General features: G+C 37.0%; 2 protein-coding genes across 15 annotated transcripts in view; one reads left to right on the plus strand and one right to left on the minus strand.

The window, feature by feature from the left end:
• The window catches only part of LOC131029575 (protein DECREASED SIZE EXCLUSION LIMIT 1), a 279,735-nt gene that overhangs the window by 239,821 nt on the left and 16,935 nt on the right, over positions 1-22,979 (minus strand). For all 14 annotated transcript variants that reach the window (XM_057960093.2, XM_057960089.2, XM_057960087.2 and 11 more), the window contains 2 exons: positions 2,015-2,085; positions 1,822-1,924 (listed from right to left, as the gene is read on the minus strand). In XM_057960093.2, the coding sequence (XP_057816076.1) occupies positions 1,822-1,924; positions 2,015-2,085 (174 nt within the window). The remainder of the gene's footprint in view (positions 1-1,821; positions 1,925-2,014; positions 2,086-22,979) is intronic.
• Positions 18,130-19,597, plus strand: LOC131029576 (uncharacterized). Its single transcript, XM_057960099.2, has 2 exons — positions 18,130-18,945; positions 19,048-19,597. The coding sequence occupies exons 1-2, from the start codon at positions 18,717-18,719 to the stop codon at positions 19,293-19,295; spliced, it is 477 nt and encodes a 158-aa protein (XP_057816082.2). The 5' UTR covers positions 18,130-18,716; the 3' UTR covers positions 19,296-19,597.

Raw genomic sequence — 22,979 nt, forward strand, 5'->3', positions numbered from 1 at the left:
ACTCAGCCTTTTAAGCACCAAAGTGCGGTATGACCTGCTCCTAGGAAATGTGGTATGACCAGCAAGTAAAAATCTCTAAAACCCTTCAAAATCTCAACATAAAACTCAGAATAAACACCAAAACATATCCTCAAAGCCTGTACAAGAAACAACAAACTCCATTGAAGCTCCAATGTGATCTTTAAAGTGAGCCCACCATAAATCAGCTAGGGGGGATTTTGTCCTCAAGGATTTTTGAGAAGAACACAAGCTCTCTCCAAAATGCAAAAACAAATCAAATTCATCAACAAAACAACACCAACATGAGCCATCAACCTCCTTTTATAACTTTTTGAAGCAATGAAATATTACTTTGTCCTTATTTGCTCCAAACCTCCTTTTATAAAATAAATAATTAACTTTATGAAGCACTTATCACCTTTTTGAGCAATAATCATGTTTTCTCATGAATACAGTCCCTTTTCCAAGGCATCCATTAGAAATAACCTGAGTTGCCAATTCAGTTACGGGTACGGATATGGGTTCACGAGTAAAACAAAAAATAAATTTCCTTGGGTACGAGTACGCCTATACATGTATATATAGAGAGAGAGAGAGATTGATTATAAATTTATATATATTCAAAAAAATAATAAATAAATAACCTATTTTACTAAATATTATTAAAGATAAGCGAGAGATCATACTTTACTACAGCCTAAATATACGGTATACCTAAACATTATTGGCAATACAGAAACAGAACATATTTATTGAAAACAGAATATATCTTTATTAAAGACAAGTGAAGGAATGCAAAAAGATCAGAAACAACCCAGATTGTCAGCGACTGACGATTTCCCACCATCTCGAACCGCAATGAACCCAAGGCCAAACCAGGACCAGACCCAGACTTGCCTTGAACCCGGGGCCACACCCTAACCCTAGGCCACGTTTCAGGTATCTTAGGAAATAACTTTTCAACACCTTTAAAACGAGTTATTAAACATAGTTGTCCCTTTTAATATTTCCAACATTGGACAACTTAAATGAAATATTAATTAAATAACTCGGCAATATATCCAAAATGCAGAAAGCACCCAAATGATATAATTTTGCAATTTTGATCACACAAAAGTGATAATTGAAGACTAGGAACATGATTGGAGGCAATCGAGTGACTTTCTAAAAATAGTCTGCTCCTCCAAGAAGTTTGGAGAGCACCCAAAGGGTTGAAAAACAAATCCAAAAGCATCAAAGGGCTCCATCAAACCCAAGAAAAATTGCTCTACAAGACTGATCAAATGCTTCTCAAAGAACGTTGGAGTTCTCCCTAACTAACCGGTTAGCCTCCAAAAGGCTTGGAAGCTGACAAAATGTGCATGAGTTGGGGCTAAGCACCAAAGGGGGACGTTACACACTTTGTTTCTTACATCTTGCTACCTAGTGATTTAATTCTGTCTCTGCCTGTTTTTGTAAGATGATCCTTGGATCTTGGTTGGCCTTACATTGTAAAGGCACTATTATTCAACAAATATGCTAACCTCTTTGGCTCCCTTTACAAGAAAAGGTCTATGCAGATGTACATATATTGATCTTGTGAACCTCTATGTTAATATTGGACAAACTTTGGGGACTGGTGATAACAGAAAATAAAGAAAAAAATGTTAACAAGTTTGGTGCTCCAAATGCACAGCTAAAAATTGACATACCACTCTAAATTAATCAAGTCCTAAATTGATATTTTTCCAATACTTAGTAAGATTTCTGGTAAAAATATACAATATACAAATGTAAAGATATCAAGTGTTCTGACAATGGTGGTACATAGCATATGTGCACCTCGTGACTTGGTAGACGAGGCAGCCATTTTTCCATTAGAATCAGAATAAGGTAACTGCAAGTGCTCCACCTGCTCTCCATTATCAATATCCCAAATCTCAACCTGTTTTAGAGCTTAATGAGATAAGAACTCAAATAAAAGAGAATAAAACAGTCTGATTTATATTAACCCAGTCAAAATTATAGAACATACCACAGATGTCTCCTCTCCTGCAACAGCCATCAACATTCTTCCTTGGACAGAGCATAGAGGTGAAATAGAAGCTAAACACCAAAGAGACAGAATAATATGATGGCATTTTCTTAAATACATATCAATAATGATTTAATATCCGAATAATTTAGTAGTATTCTAAAAGTATAAATTTCTCTGACAAATTTGAAATTGCATAACTTTCTCCTTTTCATTTTTTCTTTCTGTTTTGAAAAAAATGCATCTTATTTACATTGATGAGTAGAAAAATACAAAAAAAAACTCTTCCTACAAAAGCGAGGAAAGAAAGCACCTGGGCCTGCACTCCAGTGGTCAAAGAGACACTTAGCTCTAACAATCACAGCTAAATTAAGACTTACAAATTGGAATTATTAATAGAAGGTTTCATAATTATTCATCTAAATTATGCAGCATCTAATTGATAGTAATAGTTTAAACTCAAAGGATATTTCTAAAACTATGAGTGTGTGCCTGGAAGGGGACAACTAAAAATCTGAAGTCTCAACTAACCAAGAATCTGATTTCTAGACTTGAAGAAATGAATTAAGAACATTACCATCATATATTTAGCCTAGTATCATCTATTGTGTAAAGGAATATTTATATTTCTATAAAAAATCTCTTCAGACACATTTTTTATTCGTTACATTAATTTGCGTGGAAGTAATTACAGTATAAAAGTTAGTCAAGGAGATATTATAAAGTTCACCACATGAGAAGCTTAATATATAAGAACAAAATGACAAACTGGTAGAGAATATAAGCTGGGAATTGTGTCTGTGTAAGGCTTGGTATAACACAAACTCTTCAGCATTGAATTCTCACTATAAAATACTTTAAAAACCAGCAACAAAGTTATGTCTGCCAAGGGATTGCCACAAGTATAATACACAAAAACAAATGAGAATATAGAATTCTCTCCCACACTGAAAATGATTTTCTCTCAATGATTGTGAAAATCTTCGCATAGCTGAAAGCCTCGTATAAATGTCACCATAACTTACCACATAACAACAATGCATCTTCCTGTCCTCCTTTCCCAACTAAGGTCCTTTGAATTAGCTGTTCCTTCAAACTATAGAGAAGAAATGATTATCTTTTTCTTATCCATGGTCAGTTTGTAAAAGAAATGAGTTTTCATGGTACTTGACAATGAAATAGCAAGGTTTATGTTGAATCTAGGAGGAATAAATTCCTTATTATGTCATTAACTTGTGAAATTGCTAAAAATTGTTTGCTGAGGTTCAATTATTTTTATCGAACTTAAAAAGTCTTGTACCCCTACTGAAACAACCCTGTTCACCTTGGTCACTAGTACCAATTATGATTTTACTCCTTTTCACCCATTTAGAATGGTGTTCATGTAGTTTTACACTTTTAGGAAACCCAATGTTTTAATATTTTAAAATCAAATAAATGCAGAAGGAAAAAAGTTAAAACATACAAATGCTGTAAAATATCTTCATTATCACTCAAGCCAAAAACTCAATTTAATCAGATTTTGATGAAAATGTGAATGTGAAATGGTTTTTAAATTTTTTCAATCAAAGTCCACTAATGTCATTGGAATTTAGATAAAAACAAATCGGCTCAACATGCTAAAATAGCTCCATCAGTAAAGTGAAAGTGAAGTTAGAGAGAGAGAGAGAGAGAGAGAGATCATTTTGCAAAAACATGTGCAAAATGGCACTTTTGTCAAAAGTGCCAAAAAGCCCACCAGCACACCTAAGTGCCAATGCCAAAAGGCCAGCCAGTGCACCAAAGTGTCAAAAGGTCCACCAGGCCTGCCAAAGTGCCCTTCAAGCCACTAAAATGGCCATAAGTTGTATCTGGACTATGTTTTTCATCCTGTTTGAACCACTAGAAAAAAAAAATTGATGGCTACAAGATAATGAAAATGGAACTTGAAAATAGTGAATAAATAAATGACCTAAGGGGTTGTAATACAATTGATGAGTATGATGGTGTCATGTACAGATCCTCAAAGACATAGTGTGCACAAAGTTTGAGTCTTGAGTGAATTTGTCAAAATGGACCCCTAGTCATGGCAGCTTGTAATGTCCCCTATTGGGACTTACTCAATTCACCCTAGAATTTCCCAAATGACGTATGGATTATGTTTGGGAATGTAAATTGTCAACTTAATATCTGGATTTAGTGCCAAGTGCTTAAACAATATGTAAAACTACTGTATAGTTTATTACTTGTAATTCTGGAAACTTATTCCTTGATCAGATGCCTAATGATTCTCTTTCTTACTGAACATATCTTATCTTCTACTTGATACATTAATTCTCTTGATACCACAGAAAATTGTTCTCTTATAAATAAGACAATTTTCTGTATATATATACTTATTTTAACAAAGATGAAAACATTGGTTGAATCGCGATTTATTGTGAGCTATTCTGCCAAATGATTTAATTGTCCAATAAATCGTGACCGATTTTTTTCAATAATCGGGATTTGTTTAGGCGAAAAAATTGCAATGAAATCGCGATCAAAATGGCAAAAAATCAGGTTTTTAAAAGCGCCCTTATTTTTACTTCATAACCCTAAAAAGCGACTACGTTTTTTAACATACGGAGGTGCAATTTCGTTTTTACTGCGCGCGCAAGTCTTCACGCGATGGCCCATGGGATTTGCAGAGTGCAGACTGAATCAGCAAACAGGATTCGATGGCACAGGTTATATCTAGAAAGTTTTATTGCCGATTTATATATTTTCAACGGAATTCAAAGGCATGGCAAGTGTGTTTTTTAGAATATTTTAAGAAATTATATATTTTCAAATGTTCGATAAATTTGCCAATTTATTTCCAATTTTTTCTAGATTTTTTGCTGATTCCTGATTTTTTTTAAATTTTCGGCCAAAAGATTTATTGCCGATTAAGTATCTTCGCATAGATTGAAAAGTATATCAAAGTGCAAAAAGCTAATGGAAAATAAATAAGTCAGACATGAGAGCTATACTATGCAAAGTTTTATTATACAGTATTTTTGTCCAAGTTCTAAGGGCTTGGATGTGAATGCCTAAGCCATTCAATTGTTCTACCACGAAGCTAGCTAACACAATCCTATTGCAAAGAATGGTAGAATACACTAAACAACTTGGCAATTACAAAATCATCTATTGCTTTATCAAATTCTAGCTAGATTCTTCTATATTGTCGTTACTTGAGAATGGTGTTGCAACTGCTTGTGCAAAACAGGTCTGTCAAAACAGATGCCATCAGAACTATGTGGCAGGCTTGGAGAGGAGTTAGGTTGTCTTGTCACCATTATTTTCTAGAAGCCCCATGTGTGCAATCGAATGGCTAGCACTTAAAACACTTGCTCACTACCATATCAGTCCATTGGATCACTCATCCAAGACGCATTAGAGTCCCAAAACCTTGGAATAGACCTGCACACTATAACATATACCCTAGCAAACTAAAGAACAAATATGCAATAAATGACCAATTTCATAACAAAACCCAATCAAGCTTCATTGTATATTTAACTATCATCAAAATATTTACAATAATGAGATTTATATAGAAACTCCCCCTGGCATCACCTCAACTATAATCGGAATCCTTTAAATCCATTCTAGATTTATTCTATCTTAAGTTTCAAGCACCTACTTGAAATTATCTAGAAAGCATGCAAGCACATAATTTCATTGCTTCTCCTAAAAATAGCTAGAAATTCTATCCTATGCAATCTACATTTACATATTACTCAAATACCAGCTTTTTAGAAATTCTATCAATATCTACACTAATGGCTCACACTTAAAATCCTTGTACACCAGCATATCAATTCATAAGACTTCTCACTTGAGAAACACAAGAGTCACAATACCCTTAAACAGACATGTGAACAGTAAGATATACCCTAGCAAACTAAAGCAAGCATATATGTAATAAACGCATAAGCAATTTCATACCATAACCCAACAAAGCTTTGTTTTATACTCAATTGTTATCAAAAGGTTACAACAATGGTGTTTACATAGAATCTCTCCTTAGCATCTCCTCAATAATAATTGGGTTTCTTTAAATCTATTCTAGTTTTATAATATATTAAGCTTCGTACACCTTCCACTTGAAATATGTCACATCCCCTTTTCAAAACTAAAAGAGTTAATTGAGGAATTGTAACCTATTCTTTATTTCCCATAGAATAAGGAATGAAATAAGGGAAATAATAATATTTTAAGTGGGTCCAATCTCTTTATTTACAAAAGGGCAACTTAGATATTATTATAGGGCTTACGTAATATTTAAAAAAGTGTGCGTAGATTAAAAAATGTTTTTTGTCATTTATAAAGTATTTTTAAATACTTGGAGGGAAAAGGTAAATTCAAACAGAGGGCCCAAAAGGCAACCATAAAAGAAAGGCATTGCTCAAAGCAAGTGATTCAAATTTATCATATCACTTTTCCTTCCAAATTGGATTTTGAAGAATTCAAGGATGAAAACCCTAGATGCAGGTGATCTAGAGGATGACAAGCCTCTTGGTTTCTAGATTTGGATTTGATGATTGAAACCCCCTTATCTATTGTAATATTCCCACTTATTTTTTCGGTTTTCAAGCACAACAAATAGTACAATGCACCCGTTAAAGTTAGGAAATATAATCCCAATGCTACTGAAAAGTAACCCTTCCACTTTCTGATCACCAAGTGCCCAATGTGGGAAGGTGAGAGCATACAGTGATAAGGGGTTCGTTAGCTCACTAATCCACTGGAAATTACAATGCAAATACAATACTAGGCGGCAAGCCACCGAACTTGGCAGTAAACCAGCCAAGGCAACAAGAGCATAACAGGACCAAATCACTCTACCGCTTATGTAGCAGGAGGACTTTTACATAAAACTATCACTCAACCGCATATCTCAGCGGGAGGACAATATCACTCAACCACTTGCTCAATGGGAGGACAAAACTGAATTATAAAACATACAGGCGGCTAAGCAATCCTCTTCCACTTGTTCAGCGGGAAATGCAGCATAGAATGAATTGGTCAGTATTACTGAAGCAATTCTTACAAAGACAGAGATGTGAAAGAAGATAGAATGAAGTACATATCTCAAGAATTCACTAACACATTCTCACCATAAACACTACTTGCTGTTCTGAAATCAGATACAAGGAAAACGCAGAACCAACCATCCCAAAACCCACTAAAATGCTTGTAACTCTCTCAAAACCAGATAGAATCATGCCAAACCAAAAGCAAATGAAGCGTATGACATAAGCAAACAAATCAATACCTTGAAACTGCAACTGAGAGCAACAACAGCAATGCACGCAACCCAAGGCAATTTTGGAAATCGCGTTTTGGCTGAATAGTTCGATCTGCAACTGTAAATTGGAGAGTTCTCCAAATGCCACACCAATGTAGGAGAATTATTGTCTCTCTGTAACACTTCCAACAAGCCCTCACCCAGAATGATGCACTCAACACACAGGTAGCTATGAGCAAAATACACTTCCAGCCGACACACACCAGCAACACCAAAAAAAACCAGCAGCACACAACTCTTCACCTGCACACCCAAAAGTCACCAAATAGTTCACAACTACGAACCACAGCTAGGAGTGATATCTCACACTCGAAACCAGAAGGAAAGATCTAGGAGGTATTCACCTCGAAGAAGTCTGGAGTCATTATGACAACATAACGATATATTTTCTCTGGATAAACAAATGAGGAGCCAACCAACTGTTTATATAGCTTTTCAACTCTAAAATTCAAATGAAACTGCCTCCAAATTCACCTCATTCCAACTGTGTTTCATTTCATGCAGTGGGCCCAAAGTGGCGCCCACTTCCCAAGTCCAAAAATCGGGCCTAGGAAGAAGACCATCATTTTGGCATGATATAACTTTGGATTATTTCAAAAATAAAGTCTCCTTACATCCATTAAATAATTTGCCTAGGCAAGACTTAAGAAAAATATCAATTTCTGCACAATTCCCCACAACATCAAAAAGTAATAAAATAATTAAATAATAACCTTAGGATAAGGAATAATATTTAATTAAATCGCTTATAACTCTAGTACTGATTATCAACAGGATCCGGATGAGGCTGAGCAATGAGGATCACTGAATTGTGCTGGAACAGGACCAAATCTAGGACTGCCAAAAATAGAATGCCCCAAACTGCCACTTACTAAAAATAGTAAGTCATGAAATAATGCTCCAAAAATCGTTATCTTCGCAACCAGAGAAAGAGCTTGGTGAGCTTAGCAACTCTGTACCATCCCGACGGCCAAACCCTAACTTACTAAAAATAGTAAGTTCACATTCCACCCCTAACAAATCCGGTCAGAACTCCAAGGAACATGGGAACCCTTAATTCATCTTTCCACATAGCCTACGGGTCTCCGGAATAGGCCAATGGACCACTTAATGCAACATCACAAGGAAGGGGACATTACATCTATTGTAGGTGATTCCATCTAGGAATCACAATTGTGCTGAATTGTGGAAGATTGTCAAGCATTCTGAAGAAAATCTTTTAATGCCAATATTGGATTGCTGATTTTTACATCAAGTACAGTTGTTTTCCATCATTCTAGAGCTGCACTCCCATTGGATCTAATAGCTTGGATGTTTCTACGCATTATTGCAACCAACATTTGATCATTGTTTCCAGCCATCATCAACAAAGCACCCTAGGTTTTAAGATTATTTTCTATTGTTTGTGGGATATTCCAGCCATTGGAACTGATGTGATTCATGTTTCCAGCCATCATTTTGAAGAGGATTAATGTTGCTGCTGTTCATGAGAGCAGAAATCTGCTAAATATCATATATTTCACCATTGTACCACAACATAGTTGTTATTTTTCAGAGTTTTCAAAAACTGTTTCTACTATTTCCTTGCTACGCCTAAGGTTTCAAGGTGTTCAATTGTTGCTACCTGTAACTAATGGCTGATTGAGGAAGACTTCAGACCTGTTGACATATTTTTAGGTGTTTTCAGACCTGTTCATGCACTTCCCAACCACCAACATATAGTTTCAGCTCCATTTTTGCATGTTTGGCATCCATTTCAAGGGTTTGTACCCTTCCATACAATTTTACAATCTGTTGTAAGTGAAATTGCGGACAAAACAAATATCAATACTTGCCTAAATTGCTGCTCAAAGTAATTTCTGTTGGATATGGGTTTAATTTATCATTTTGATACCTCGTTCTAGATCTGATTTCTGCTATAAAAAATGCCCACTTGCTATCATAACAGTCATATCTAGCTTAATTAATAAAGTATGGTGCATGTGGAAGTGCACTCAAGGGTTTCATTTATCTTATCAGCCATTATACATCAGATCTGCATGTGCAATTCACATACTTTCATCATTTGCGGGTTCTAAATGAAAGATTCCCAAATATATATAACAGGAAAACAACACTTTCTTCCTCAAACTTCCAAATAAATGTATTCAAACCTGAGCTTCTTTAACAGAATTAGCCTTGTTGTTTATGCATGCTTAAGGTTTGCATATTTAACATACAGAATTGGCATATAAAAACAGAGCAGAGATACCAAACAGTATATTACTTTAACTTCTAGAATAGAGCAGATTACAGAGAGTGGGTCCTGACCTTATTTTGCAGCAAATACTAGAAGAGCAATAATTGAAGATAGATTAATTGATATAGATACTTATGCCAGCATTGTAAGTCGCTGAGCATAAGTGCATCGCTGAATGCCAACACCAATTACATAGCCTTCTCTCAGGAAAGGAGAACTCTGTCCAGAATATACTGTTATTGCTCAATGAATTAGCTTTCTTATTCCTGTCACAATAATACTCTGAATTAGCCCAAACAGCTCTCAGCAAGCACTCACAGGCTCAAAGAAGCTCCATGCTGTCAGAAGGGAAACCCATCAATACTGTATGTGCCAATAGTCTACCAATTATTGCACCAGCTCTGAATATTCTACACTCGTATTTGCCCTACGCATTGACTGAAGATACTCACACAGCAAACTAAGATCCTCACACCATCTTCAGCCTGGCAAATATGAAAGATCTATGCATGCTCCAAAATAGTCTAAATGCTTGTACTGCATACAAATGCACCCCAGATGGCTCAGAAAATGCTCACGGCACAGATAACCTTTGCGACAGAAAGAGGCCTTATATCGGCCCTGCTATTACTATATACAACACTCCTCAAGTCACCGCTTTATATTATTTTGCCAGACTAGAGATAGTCGGCTTTAACAACAATAGTTTATGCTGGTCTTTATCGGAATACTCGAACTTTAATCTGTCCGATGAATAATATGCTTTATTAACCAAGCTATGCCATTCTTGTCCTTATGCAACTAACACACAGGCACTAGGTTCAATACCTCATAACATACATTCAATTATTTCAAGCTCCTAATATAAATGATATTTCTTCTCAATCGACTATTTGTAAAGTCAGAGTTTATGCCCAAATATTTATATCTCATAGAACCATTAATACACAGAATATAAATGTCTTTATTCTTGAAACAAAACTCAAAGTTTACAAATTTGTCTCCAATGGAGACCTCACAAATTTGGCACAGTTGTAGACTCTGTCGCGAATCCACCCCTTTGGAAGAACCAGGTTTTAATCCAGCTCCTCTTTAAAATCCTAAGATTTCCATCTCCAGAAAGTATAAGTTGTTTATCAAATTCCTAAATACCTTTGCCACAACCCCAAGACCTCCTTATAAAGCCCTCCAATATCTAGAAGATAGGCCGACTTGGAGAAATATATTTAATAAAGTGACATAATAATATTTTATTGTTATAAAATTAATTGATATTAAGTGGTCATTTAAATATTTTATTTATTTTTGACAACTTAATAAAAAACAATTTAATTAATTGTCACTTTAAAAATCAGGAACATGACAGTCCTCCTGGCCCAAATATAGCTTGTCCTCAAGCAATTCTCTATTGCACCACCAGTATCCCAAACTAACCATATGAAGAATATTAGATCACTCAGATGCCATCAACAATGCTAAATTCTACAACTTCGTTATCTTAAAGCATTCCCACTACCAAGCTGATGGACTGATCCCAAATCATCACACTCTCATATCCACGAAAAATGGAGGGAAAGCCTCTTATCATACCACCAACTCCCAATGTCCATATAAATTTGTATGAATTCTCAAGGATGTGAACAATGATCATCCTAGGTGCATAGTCAAACATGACAATATACGATATGCTTCTATTGTAAATGAGGACAACATCTATTTGACTAAGAATCTCACACCAAGTGAAGCAATAAGTGCCTCCAATGACAATGGATGATGGGAGTGCATCAATAGCCAACCTTCAACAAAAGAAAGATGATACAATCCTCTCCATCTCCTCCAATCAGCAGTTGTCCCTGAAATCTTTTTGGTTTCCGCTTGCCATGTACCAAGGCTCAGCTGAAACTTATTCACTCCAAGTAAATACCAATCATCATGAAGAACATTGATTATGTACACTTCATTCCTTGAAAATTGAATGGCTCCATACTCTAATAATGTATCATGAGGTAGAAGTGTATCAATAGCTTCTCCAAGAGTGTCCACAAGCTTAAACAAAGCTGAATCTCTAATGCCCCCATCCATGTACACTCCTTCATAGGCTGGTCCAAAAAATGTAAGCTCTACCATGTGAGCTTCACAAAGAGATAACTCCTCAAATTTTCCACGCATGACCAAAAGCCTAACCAAATTACTTATGCCTCCCTTTGCATGTGTAGGTATAACACAAGTGGCCGATCCACCAAGTTTATGCTCAACTCTCCCATCTTCCTTGACGACTTGAACTTTCAATGGAATCACTAAAAGAAGTAACTCCTAGTCCTCATGCTGTATACAAACAGAAATCTCTGAACCATTCCTCTTTCCATGTCCACACAATTCTGAATATTCCTCTTGTTGTCTTGCTTGGCAGTCAACCACTTGGCCTTCCTATCTCTTTGTAGCCATCCATCACACGTAGCTTGTGACTTCTTTAGATCCCTCAAGGTCTGAAGTACAACATCAGAACCTTTGTGGCTTGCATCTTCAATACATTCCCCACCAAAAATTTGAGTGCCCATATTGGGAGACTCCTCAATACATCATCCTTATGCGAAGTGGCTGCTATCTCATGATTATGCCTAGGTGAGGAACTGCAATTGCCAAGCAAAAAATCAGAATGGCAATCGTATGGTTCTTCATCAAGTGCTACTCCAAGAGATGTCTCTAACTGAACATCACATGCTTCAAGTTTGATTCAAGCCTCCATCCTCTTGGCTGTCATGTTCATAGGTGTGCCATTGATTTTTGTTGTCCCAAAGTGTGTGCTGCACCAAAAACCATCCTCCTCAAGATTGCCAATTGTCCCAACTGCAGCGCTGTTGTCAACAATTGAAAATTCAAAAAAATTTGAGTTCAGGGCAGCATCATGTCCAATCAAGAAATCGCCCTCTTCACGATGAGATGTCAAAACACAAAGAGATCTCTTCCATTCTGAATCAAGGATAATTTTTTCCCCAATTACACCACTATCATCCCTTGATGGCCCACAAGGATTATAAATAATCCTCCCTCCTTTGATCATAGTTTGAGCCTTCATTGCAACTTCTTAACTGAGAGGTTGCTCCTCAACAAAGGCTGCTCCAAAAGAAGCATCCAACTGAAAATTACATTCATGATTGTAAACTAAATCCTCTTCTCTGTGAAGATCCTCCACCCCCTCTACTATTTTATTATTTTCCTCTTCCTTAGGTGTGGCTGCAAGAGATGATTCTCCTTCAAGGGCTTTGTGTCTCCCTTGAGCCTTCCAAAAATAATCTGCCATCATTTTATGAGTATCATCAAAGTAAGTTAGGGTTGAAATAATCATATCCTCAATTACCTTCAATTGACCTTTTAAATGATGTGACTCATGGGGCCTATTATCTTCATACGTTTCTGATTTCTCTTCATAATTATGCCTCTTCAAATCAGCTCCCTTCATAACATCTTCCCCACAATATCCACGTTTGGAAGCTTGGTCAGCATCATGCTCAGTCAAGGGATCACCATCATAATAGTAAGTAGAATCATCATGCTCTTTTTCAACTGCTGATACAAAATCAGACTCTGAGCAATCTGAATTTTTAACTTTCACCCCATACTTATCAAAACACTCTTGGGTGTCCTCAATGCAAGGCTCATGAGATAACAAAGGACAGTTGGTCAAATTATGAAAATTAGAATCATGTTCACGCCTCTTCAACGTGTTTTCATTGTCCTTTATTGCATCTTCTTCCAATATAGGTTGCTTCTTCATCAGTGCTGGTTTATGAGAGGTCTCCAGCTGAAAGTCACACATTCTCCCAACTGCCTTACCTGTCATTAAACTGATCCATACCTGCACCTCCTTAGCTGTTATGATTTTTGCCTTCAAGCAACTCCATAGGATCATAGGAAGCCCTCAAGCCTCCACATATGAGCCCTGGATGTACTTTTTCAATGACGAAATCACCACAAGCGTGAAAATGATAGACTGGGCTAAGATCATTAGTAATAATATTGACAAGCAGTTGAGGAACTTGGAGCATACCAAGTCTTTCTATATGAGTTCCTACGTCATCTACTTGTTGGCATGGTGCTTTAGATACCAAGGATTGGTTTGCAAAGGCATCATGGGAAACAAGGACGGCCAATTGAAAACATATGATTGCTACCCACTGTTGCAAGTACAAAAAAAGATGCACTTCAAGAGAGTCAATGATGCATTTCACATGTATATCACCAGGAAGCTTCAAGGAGGCACGCATCAAAGACTGACACCTAAGGCAAAAGGAGCTGATAAACAAGTTTGGGTCTTGGTACATCCAATTCCCTCGGTTCACATACTTGAGAATCCAAGGATTCGTAGGATGCCCTTACAAACTCCCAAGGTTCCCAACAAACAGAATGGTTTTGCTGGAAGTCGTCAGGCAACTAAATACTTTTGCAAAAATCTAGAGAGTCAAGAAAAAGGCGGGAGTCTCTTTCCCTCTCTGCAGTGGAAGGACACTAGAATCATGCCCATCAACCCAAGCAGCAAACAGTGTCGATGTGGAGTTGTAGTGGTACCCATTTTCATTCTACCGGTCAAGATCCAACTTTGATCCCCATCGCCATATCTAAAAGGCAAATGGAAAAAGGTATAAGCACAGGGTTGATCTTGAAAATTTCTGGGCAAATGCAGAAGATGAACATGATATAAGGAAAAGAATGCTATCTAGACCATAGAAACCACAGTCGGGAAAAAAACGCGTTTTTTCCCGATTAATCGCGGGTCGGATGGAATGCCGATGAATACCTCAAAATCGCGCAAAAAAATCGTTGACTTTTTTCAACGATTTTTTAACGATTTTTTACCGATTAAATCGCGGAAAATCGCGCCGAAAATCGACGAAAATCGCCAATAAAATGCCACGTAAAAAAAAACCCTAAACCGCGCGAAAATCGTCTGCTTTTTTTCTTTATAACTGTTTCGCACTTCGGGTTTTCCATATCTCGCCCGATAACTTGCAGGCTGAGAGTGCGGTTTACGGTTTGCACGCTGAGAGTGCGATAACATTTAGTTTGCTCTCCTCGCTGGTGTTGCTACGCTAGTTCGCTCCAGTTCTTTCCGGCTCCTTCACCGAACTGGGCTACCTCTCCCCACCGCCATTCTTCACCTCGCTGGTGTTGCAACACTTCCAGGTATTTACGCTCAACATACATTCTGTGCAAAATGACCATTCTCCAGTCTGTGCAATATTTGTCATACTGTGAAATACTAGGAAGTTGGTAAATAACTTTTGATAAATTTTTTAATAAGAGATAACTTTGTTTGCAACGATGTTGCTGCACGATCAGGATCAGACAAATTCAAGGAAAGTATAGCATAGGGACTTTGTAAATAATATCCATGTAGAGCTATTCCAATCACGCATTCCATTTTCTTATTTCCCATTCAAGAATTTCCTTGAAATATGTAAACGCCAATACATTGCTTGATATGCAATTTTGAGGGGAAAAGAATCATTTTCAAGGGTAAAAGGAACACCAGAAAAGAAGAAAAGCATTTTGAACATCAGTATTCTTATATTATAATTTAACTGTGATTAGGACATTAGGCATTGGTAACCTTGCACTGATACTATCACTCCCAATAAAAATCAGGAGAATGTAAACACTGTCGAACAACGATAAGGAACTCAGAATGCATACAAAAACACAGGTTTATATTCCAAAATTACAAATGCACATTAATCATCAATTTGGAAATCTTAGTGCAGGAGTCACTGTCTCTGCTTGCATGATGTGGGAAAAAACTGTTGATTGAATAAAATCATAACCAAGATTATAAAATGCATATAAACAATAAAGAACTTATTTTCTCAGTATCAGTGAAAATTTTATCCAGGAAATTTAAATTTGCTATTTTAGAAAGTAGGATTAATATCTTCAAGTTAAAATCATTTCCCAATACACACTGTTTTATCTTAATCAACTATACATCAACCCTAAAGTTGCCTTTTAACAACTCAAAACAATGTCCTGAGAAGCACACCCATCCCTTTGCACTTCTGATTTGAGATAATTGCGATAACATAAAATCTCAAAGCAAAGCAATTATCACATCCTTTCAAAATCAAGCAGATACAATTTTCACGATTTAAGTACCCATGAAATTTGTATTCACAAATGATCCTTACAATATACCCATGTTTCATTCCTAAATACTAATCTATCTTTTTCCTTTTCACTCTTAATGTTGCACCCTCAATTCTTCACACATCTAAAGCATTTTCTACACATCAATAGCTATTAATTGTGTTTGAGCTTTTCTAATACTATTAGTGGTTGAATTGTACTTACATTGTGTTTTATCCAATCTGCAGCAGAGGATACATATCAACTTGTCTTCTCCCTTTAATGAGTCCTCCATCCCGATGCTTGAGATAGCATATTGAACTTCCATTGTCAAGCCAAGTCCAAAATAAGCATTGTTTATGTCCTCTTGCTTATTCTAACATATGCTATATATTTTGAAATTGTACACTTCTTTTTTCATTTCCTTCCCAAGAAAAAATTGTATCCACTACTCTCACAAAACCAAATACCCTTCAATCTTATTCAATAATCAACATTACTGCCCTCTATCGATCCAATCAAAGAGAAAAGTAAGGATTCATTTTATTCAGGCATGTGAATTTATCCAAGAAGAGGAAAAAAACATACCTAAGATTTTAATTTCAATCTTTATAAAAACAAACACATTACAACTTTCAGCTTCCCTTTCACGTCAAACCCAGAATGAAAGTCTATGCAATCTAAACTACTCTTTTTGAGAGATCATAAATACTGCATGTACCTTTACACAATAAAAAGCCTAAGATTTTAATTTTCTTATTAAAAAAGTAATCCTTGCATCTCCCCCTTTCGATAACTTTTGGTAAATAACTTTTGATAAATTTGTATCACTGGTCTTGCAATAGTCTGTAGCTTATGTAAAACAACCCCTTTTGTAATTTCAATCATTGAACTGGAGTCTATCTTATATATTTTGTTCTTACTTTATTCCTCTTCATAGTTTCTACTTGGTGGTAGTGATAACAGGGTGTCCAACTTTAACCTCCCGTGCTTTGGCCTTTCATCAGCATTTATGTGAATATTTCATCTCAACTTAAACACAATAAAATAGAAACTAAGTAGAAGCACTTGAGGTACCTGCAGGAGGAAAGGGCACTTTAACTTCACTAGATCCTATTTGTATCACTGGTCTTGGAATTAAAATGTCTTTTGCATACTGCTTCAAAAAATTTAAAAACTGAGTGTAATGTTTTTGCAGAACTAATTCTTGATCACCATGCCACGCCAAAAAGACTTTGCATGGACACATTGCACAGCAATTCCTGGTAGCACGAAGGTCAAGTGCAATTGGTGTCAAGATGAGATCGGTGGTGGAATTTATCGTTTCAAATGGCATTTGTCAAAAGAACGAGGAAATAACACCGAGATATGCAAAAAATGCCCTGCAGATGTCTCGTATCAGGCAAAGCAATCTCTTGAAGGGATTGCTGAGAATAAGGCCAAAAAGGCAAGAATTGGGGTTGAACTAGGTTCTTCTTCTACAAATCCTAGGATGCATGATTTGGGTGAGGATGGTGAAGATGGGAGTTTCAGGGAATCTGGGTCGACACATAATTCTATAGCACGTGGACCAAACACAGGTGGAGGAAACACTAATGCTTTCTTCCAACCTCGTACCACACCAGGATCACAAACCACTTTGGAGAGTACAGGATGGAGGAAAACTGTCACTGAACAAGCAAAGAAGGCAATTGCTAATTATTGGTACTCCTCTCACACAGCATTCCATGCTTCCAGAAATCCATATTGGCAACCCATGGTAGATGCTATTGCAGCTGTAGGTCCTGGGTTTCAAGCCCCATCTTGTGAATCATTGAGGGTTGGTATGCTGAAAGATGCAGTAGAGGATGTTCAAGATGTTGTTAAACAACATCGATTGCAGTGGGCTAGAACCGGTTGCAGCATCATGTCAGATGGTTGGACAGATAGAAGGAACCGAACTCTCATTAACTTCCTTGTCTCTTGTGAGATTGGCACTGTTTTTTTGAAATCTGTGGATGCATCTAATATGATGAAATCCACAAATGCATTGTTTGAGATGTATGACGTGGTAGTTACGGATGTAGGGCCACAAAATGTGGTTCAATTTATCACAGACAATGCTGCTGCTTGTGTTGCTGCAGGGAGACTTCTGACAGATAAATATCCTTCCATGTTTTTTACACCATGTGCAGCACATTGCCTTGATCTAACCCTAGAGGACATTGGCAAAATTGAATGGATTAAGGTTGCATTTCAGAAAACTCACAAGGTTACCAAATTTGTTTATAATCACACAAGGGTTTTGGCTATAATGCGCTCTTTCACAGGAGGCAAGGAGCTAGTTCGACCAGGAGTGACAAGATTTGCAACATATTTCCTTGCATTACAAACATTATGTGAACAAAAAGGTAATTTGAGGCGAATGTTTGTTTCAGCTGAGTGGATGGAGTTTGGTTTCACAAGTCAAGCAAATGGCATAGCAGTGGCAGAGTATATGTATTCTACCACATTTTGGGAATCTATTGAACAAATTGTAGAATTTTCAGAGCCTTTAGTAAAAGTCTTGAGACTAGTGGATGGAGATAAACCCCCCATGGGATATGTGTATGAGGCTATGGATAGGGCCAAGGAGGTGATAAGGAGTAAGATGGAAAATAACAGAGATAAGTATATGCCGTTGTGGGACATAATTGATAGGAGATGGGATGGACAAATGCACACTCCTCTCCATGCTGCAGGATATTTTCTCAATCCTCTGTTATTCTATAAGACTGACTTCCTGGAAATTGATGCTGAGATCAAACAAGGCTTCTTCAAGTGCATGGAAAAAATGTTTCCTGACTTGGAAAAATTTGATGCGGCTACGATAGAGCTGGAAATGTACAAGCATGCTAAGGGCTTTCTCTCTTCTAGGGCTGCTATACAAAGCAGAAAGACAATTCAACCAGGTAGACTCTATAAACTTTTGACAATCTCTTTATTTTGCCAACCATTAAGTTTGTTAAGATTATAACATACTCTTAGTCTTACAATATCATCTCCATATAATGTGTTTTTCAGCTGCATGGTGGGCTTCTTTTGGAGATGAAATACCAAATTTAAGGTGGATGGCGGTGCGTATTTTGAGCCAACCATGTAGCTCATCAGCTTGTGAGCGTAATTGGAGTGTGTTTGAACACATACATTCTAAGAAACGCAACCGCCTATCACAACAACGACTAAATGACTTGGTATTTGTTCATCACAACCTCCGCTTGAAGATAAGGAAAGCTCAAGGTGAGAATATTAATATATAGTTGCAGTTTTTTGACTTTTATTCACTATTCATTGGTTTTTCATTTGTAAGGGAAACACTAATTTCTACATGGGCAAAATCAGGAACTATTGAGGAATGCTTGCCAATTGACCTCGATGAGATATATCCAGAGTGCGAGTTGATTGCTGCTAATGATGATGATGATGATGATGATGATGATGTTGATGATGATTATGTTGTTGCTGATCGTCCGCTTGTGTCTGAAGATTTTGATATCATGAGGCAAGCCAACTTTCGTCCTGAATGGGTTGAAGGAATTAGGACAGGCTCTTACCCAGGAGCTTCATCATCAGGGCCTCCTGCTCTCTAGCATGTCATTGCCTACATTTGAGATTTTGGAATTTTGTACTTAGTTTACAGGTTGACTTTATTCAAAGTCACAAACTATATTGTAATTGACATTTTGACATCTATCACCATCTAGATATTATTTATGGTGTAGTATATTTTGTGGAACGTAATCAGTGATATGAATATAAACAACAAAAATCTATTTCCTGCAATTCATGTTTTCAAGTGTCTATTTTATTTGCCTACAATATCTCTATGCTATGGAAATACCCTAAAATATATAAAAAAAGTAGTTTTTGATTGTTTTTCTGCAATTTTTTACGTTTTTTTGTATATCCGATTTTTTCCCGATTTTTTCCCGATTTTTTCCCGATTTTTTCCCGATTTTTTGAAAAAATCTTATACTTTTGTTTTGCCGATTAATTCCCCAAACGATTATTGTTTCCTTGATCTAGACTACTAGACAGCTTAATTAGAGCACTCGACCTTTTTCCGATACCAGATCAGCTGGAAGATGACGGAGTTTTCACTCAGCCAGGCTACAAGGGGAAAAAGAACAAACCTCTTCCCACAATGGATTGATCCACACCTGAGAATGCTTATTTAGTAACTCTAATGAGACCAGTAATAAAGCTCACTCATTGGTGGGTAGGTAGAACAACAAATTCTAAAGCTGAAAGGAAAAAACCTTTCCCTAACTTATAATTTGATGGGGAACTTGGATTCTTGTTCTTCCGGAAGTGACGAAGCAACATAAGACACAAGGAGGCCCAAAAGTGGGAATCCCAAGAGACGAAAGGAAGCAACAGAGAGTTCAAAACAAAAGAAACAAAGAACCAACAAGACAACTTCCACAACAAATACTGCTTTGATACAAGAAATAAGTTCATCCACCAGCAAGGGCAAGGCCCCAGCTACAGACCATCAGCAGATAGAAAGGGATTTGCCTCCTCCAATTTAGAGGAACCAAATTTGGAACTTGTTCAACAAACCACTCCTAAATAAGACCCATTAACAATAGCAAACATAGACCAGGAAAAAATTGAGATTAAAATTTTGGGAGAGGATTCTCACGAAGGAATGATTTCTGCCCTCAAGGGAATTGGAGAAAGCAAAGAAATTGAAGAGAATGAAGAAAATCAGGAGGACAATGACATAGAACAGCCAACTATGCCAAGTTGGTTATTACAAAAGCTAAAAAAGAAGACAATTGTGGAAGTCCAACCAGTGGACAATACAACGGAGTTCCTAGCCAAGTTGAACCAGCCCATGGAAACAAAGAAGGCAAAGACATATTCCCTACTCCATAGGGATAGTACAGGGTACCATTCAATACAGGTGGCTGTCCCAAGGGTTGATAAGTCCAGAGCAAACATCACTCCTGAAGAATACAAACTGATGAACATAAACATAGGTCCTACCTCAAAGAAGCAGGAAGTCCAAGAGTTGGACATGACCATTGATGCCATCAAGGCAAGGTTGCAAAAGGAAATAAACAAGAAACATAAATTTAAGGCAAAAAATGTGCAATTGAAAAGTTATATCCAGCACTTAGTAAATCCCATCAACAAAGAGGAAGTGGTAGTTGCTCCACCTATGATTCTCCCACAGCAGTCAGTGGAAAGTTTTGAAGGGATGAAGGTAGTTAATCAGGATGCTAAGGAATGGATGGATAGGATTGTAGAGAGGGCCACCGTACTCGCTGAAGAGCTAGAACAAGTCCATGGACAAGTCTCTTCCTTCCTACTCAGAACCCAGTTCATAGTTGAGTTTTGGGAGGAATTCTAAACCATTCAGAAGAAAACGATTCCATGTTTGAAGGTGTTGAAGGGAGTTCCTAAGCAAAGCTTGCTCAAAGGAAAGGTAGTGGATGCTGGGACATTTTATGATTTCAATACATGGTATCATGTCTTGGTAACCAAGGGAGAAAGTCTTGGAAAAGATGAGAAATGATAGTACCAGGATTGAAGAAACAATGAAAGAAATCCAAGTTAAAATCTTCATCATGGTTGTTGATGTGCTAGAGCAGGAAGAGGTCTGAGACAGGGATTTAGAGGTGGAAAACTCAAAGGCTAAGGTTCAAAGCAACTTTTCCATTTCCTCAAGTTTGATTCAAGAGCAGCATTTCAGCAAGGCAGCCTCTTTCTAGCCATTGAAGGTGGTTTTCGAAAGCTGGAAATTGATTGAATGACTACCTTCGCCACATGTGATGATGACATGGACCTGATGGAATATAAGCTTGATGTCTTGCACATGTCCCAATGGAAGAGCTAGGTCCCATGCTGACCAGATTTGTTGAATTTGCTGCAAGGGAAAAGGATAAGGGAAACCCGCTTGTAGAAGAAAGTTGGTTTAGTTAGATGTTCATTTTTTATTGGTCTGAGCTAGATAACTACAATTGTTTGCCCTAATTAGGGTTTTTGTTTAATCTTGGCCATTAATCTTAAATCAATCCAGGTCGTTGTTTTGTAATAAGGATGCCTATATAAATCCTTCCCCATTTCATTTATTTCAATATGAGAGACTGGAGAAATTGTTGTAGTGATACTTCATAAGTGCAAAGATATAATTCATTGTTCAATTGTTGGTGAATCTTATCTACTTTTGGAAGTTAGCATGGTTTCTTTACCCTCATTAGAGTAGGATTTTATTTTCAAGTTGTTAAATTGAATGAAGGATTTGATAGAAATTGCTCAATGTGGAATTGCGAGTTCGTACTTTTGATGGTTGGATGATTTTCAATCATTGTGCAAAGTTAGTCTAAATGTAATATCCCCCTTTAATTTTTTTGAATAATTTCCAATTACAACACAACAAGAACCCGTTAGGGTTAGAAAATGAAATCCTAATACTGCTGAAAGTAACCCTTTCCACCTTTTCATCACCAAGAGCCCAATCTGGGAGGGTGAGAGCATACAGTGTTGAGGAGATCGTTAGATGCAAGAAACTGAAATTGATTACAATACTTGGGCGGCAAGCCAGCTCCTTCCATTTTTCAACGGGATAATGAGAATACTGAAAGATCACTTGGCGGTAAACTAGCCAAGGAAAAGCCAAGAAACTGAAGTAGCAATCACTCAATCGCTTATCCAACGGGAGGACTAGAAATGAAATTACAAATCAACTCTACCGTTTATGCAACGGGAGGACAGTATTACAATATTCAAAGTAGGCGGCAAAACCAGCCTCTTCCACTTATGCAGTGGGACTAAGAGCAATAATCCAATTAGATAGTTCTTAGTACTACTAACCAACTTTACAATGCACAAAATAGATTACAAATAAAGAGAAATCACTATTCCAAAGATAGGCGGCAAGGCCAACCTCTTCCACATTGCAGTGGGTCTAAGAAAAATCAATAGAAATTGTTGTTAGTACTACTACCAGCATTACAATATGAAGCATAGAAGATAAGAATGAAGAACCAACAGCTACAAACAATTACCAAGATCTTTCTCTCTACACCAAAGAACCCACACACCCTAAAACCAACTTCACACAAGAAGACACTCCAAAACGGAAAATCTCTAAATTTGATATACTCCAAGCACGCTGAAAACACAGACCAGCAACACCAAATCCCACTAAAACACTCACAACTCGCCCAATTCTTAACCAAATGACGTGAAACTGAAAGCATATGATCACTAGGAGGTAGGCAATCAATCCTAGGACAACAAAACATGGCAAACTGACCCCAATA

Source organism: Cryptomeria japonica, chromosome 3, assembly GCF_030272615.1.
Source record: "Cryptomeria japonica chromosome 3, Sugi_1.0, whole genome shotgun sequence".
In the NCBI taxonomy this organism is placed as follows: Eukaryota; Viridiplantae; Streptophyta; class Pinopsida; order Cupressales; family Cupressaceae; genus Cryptomeria; species Cryptomeria japonica.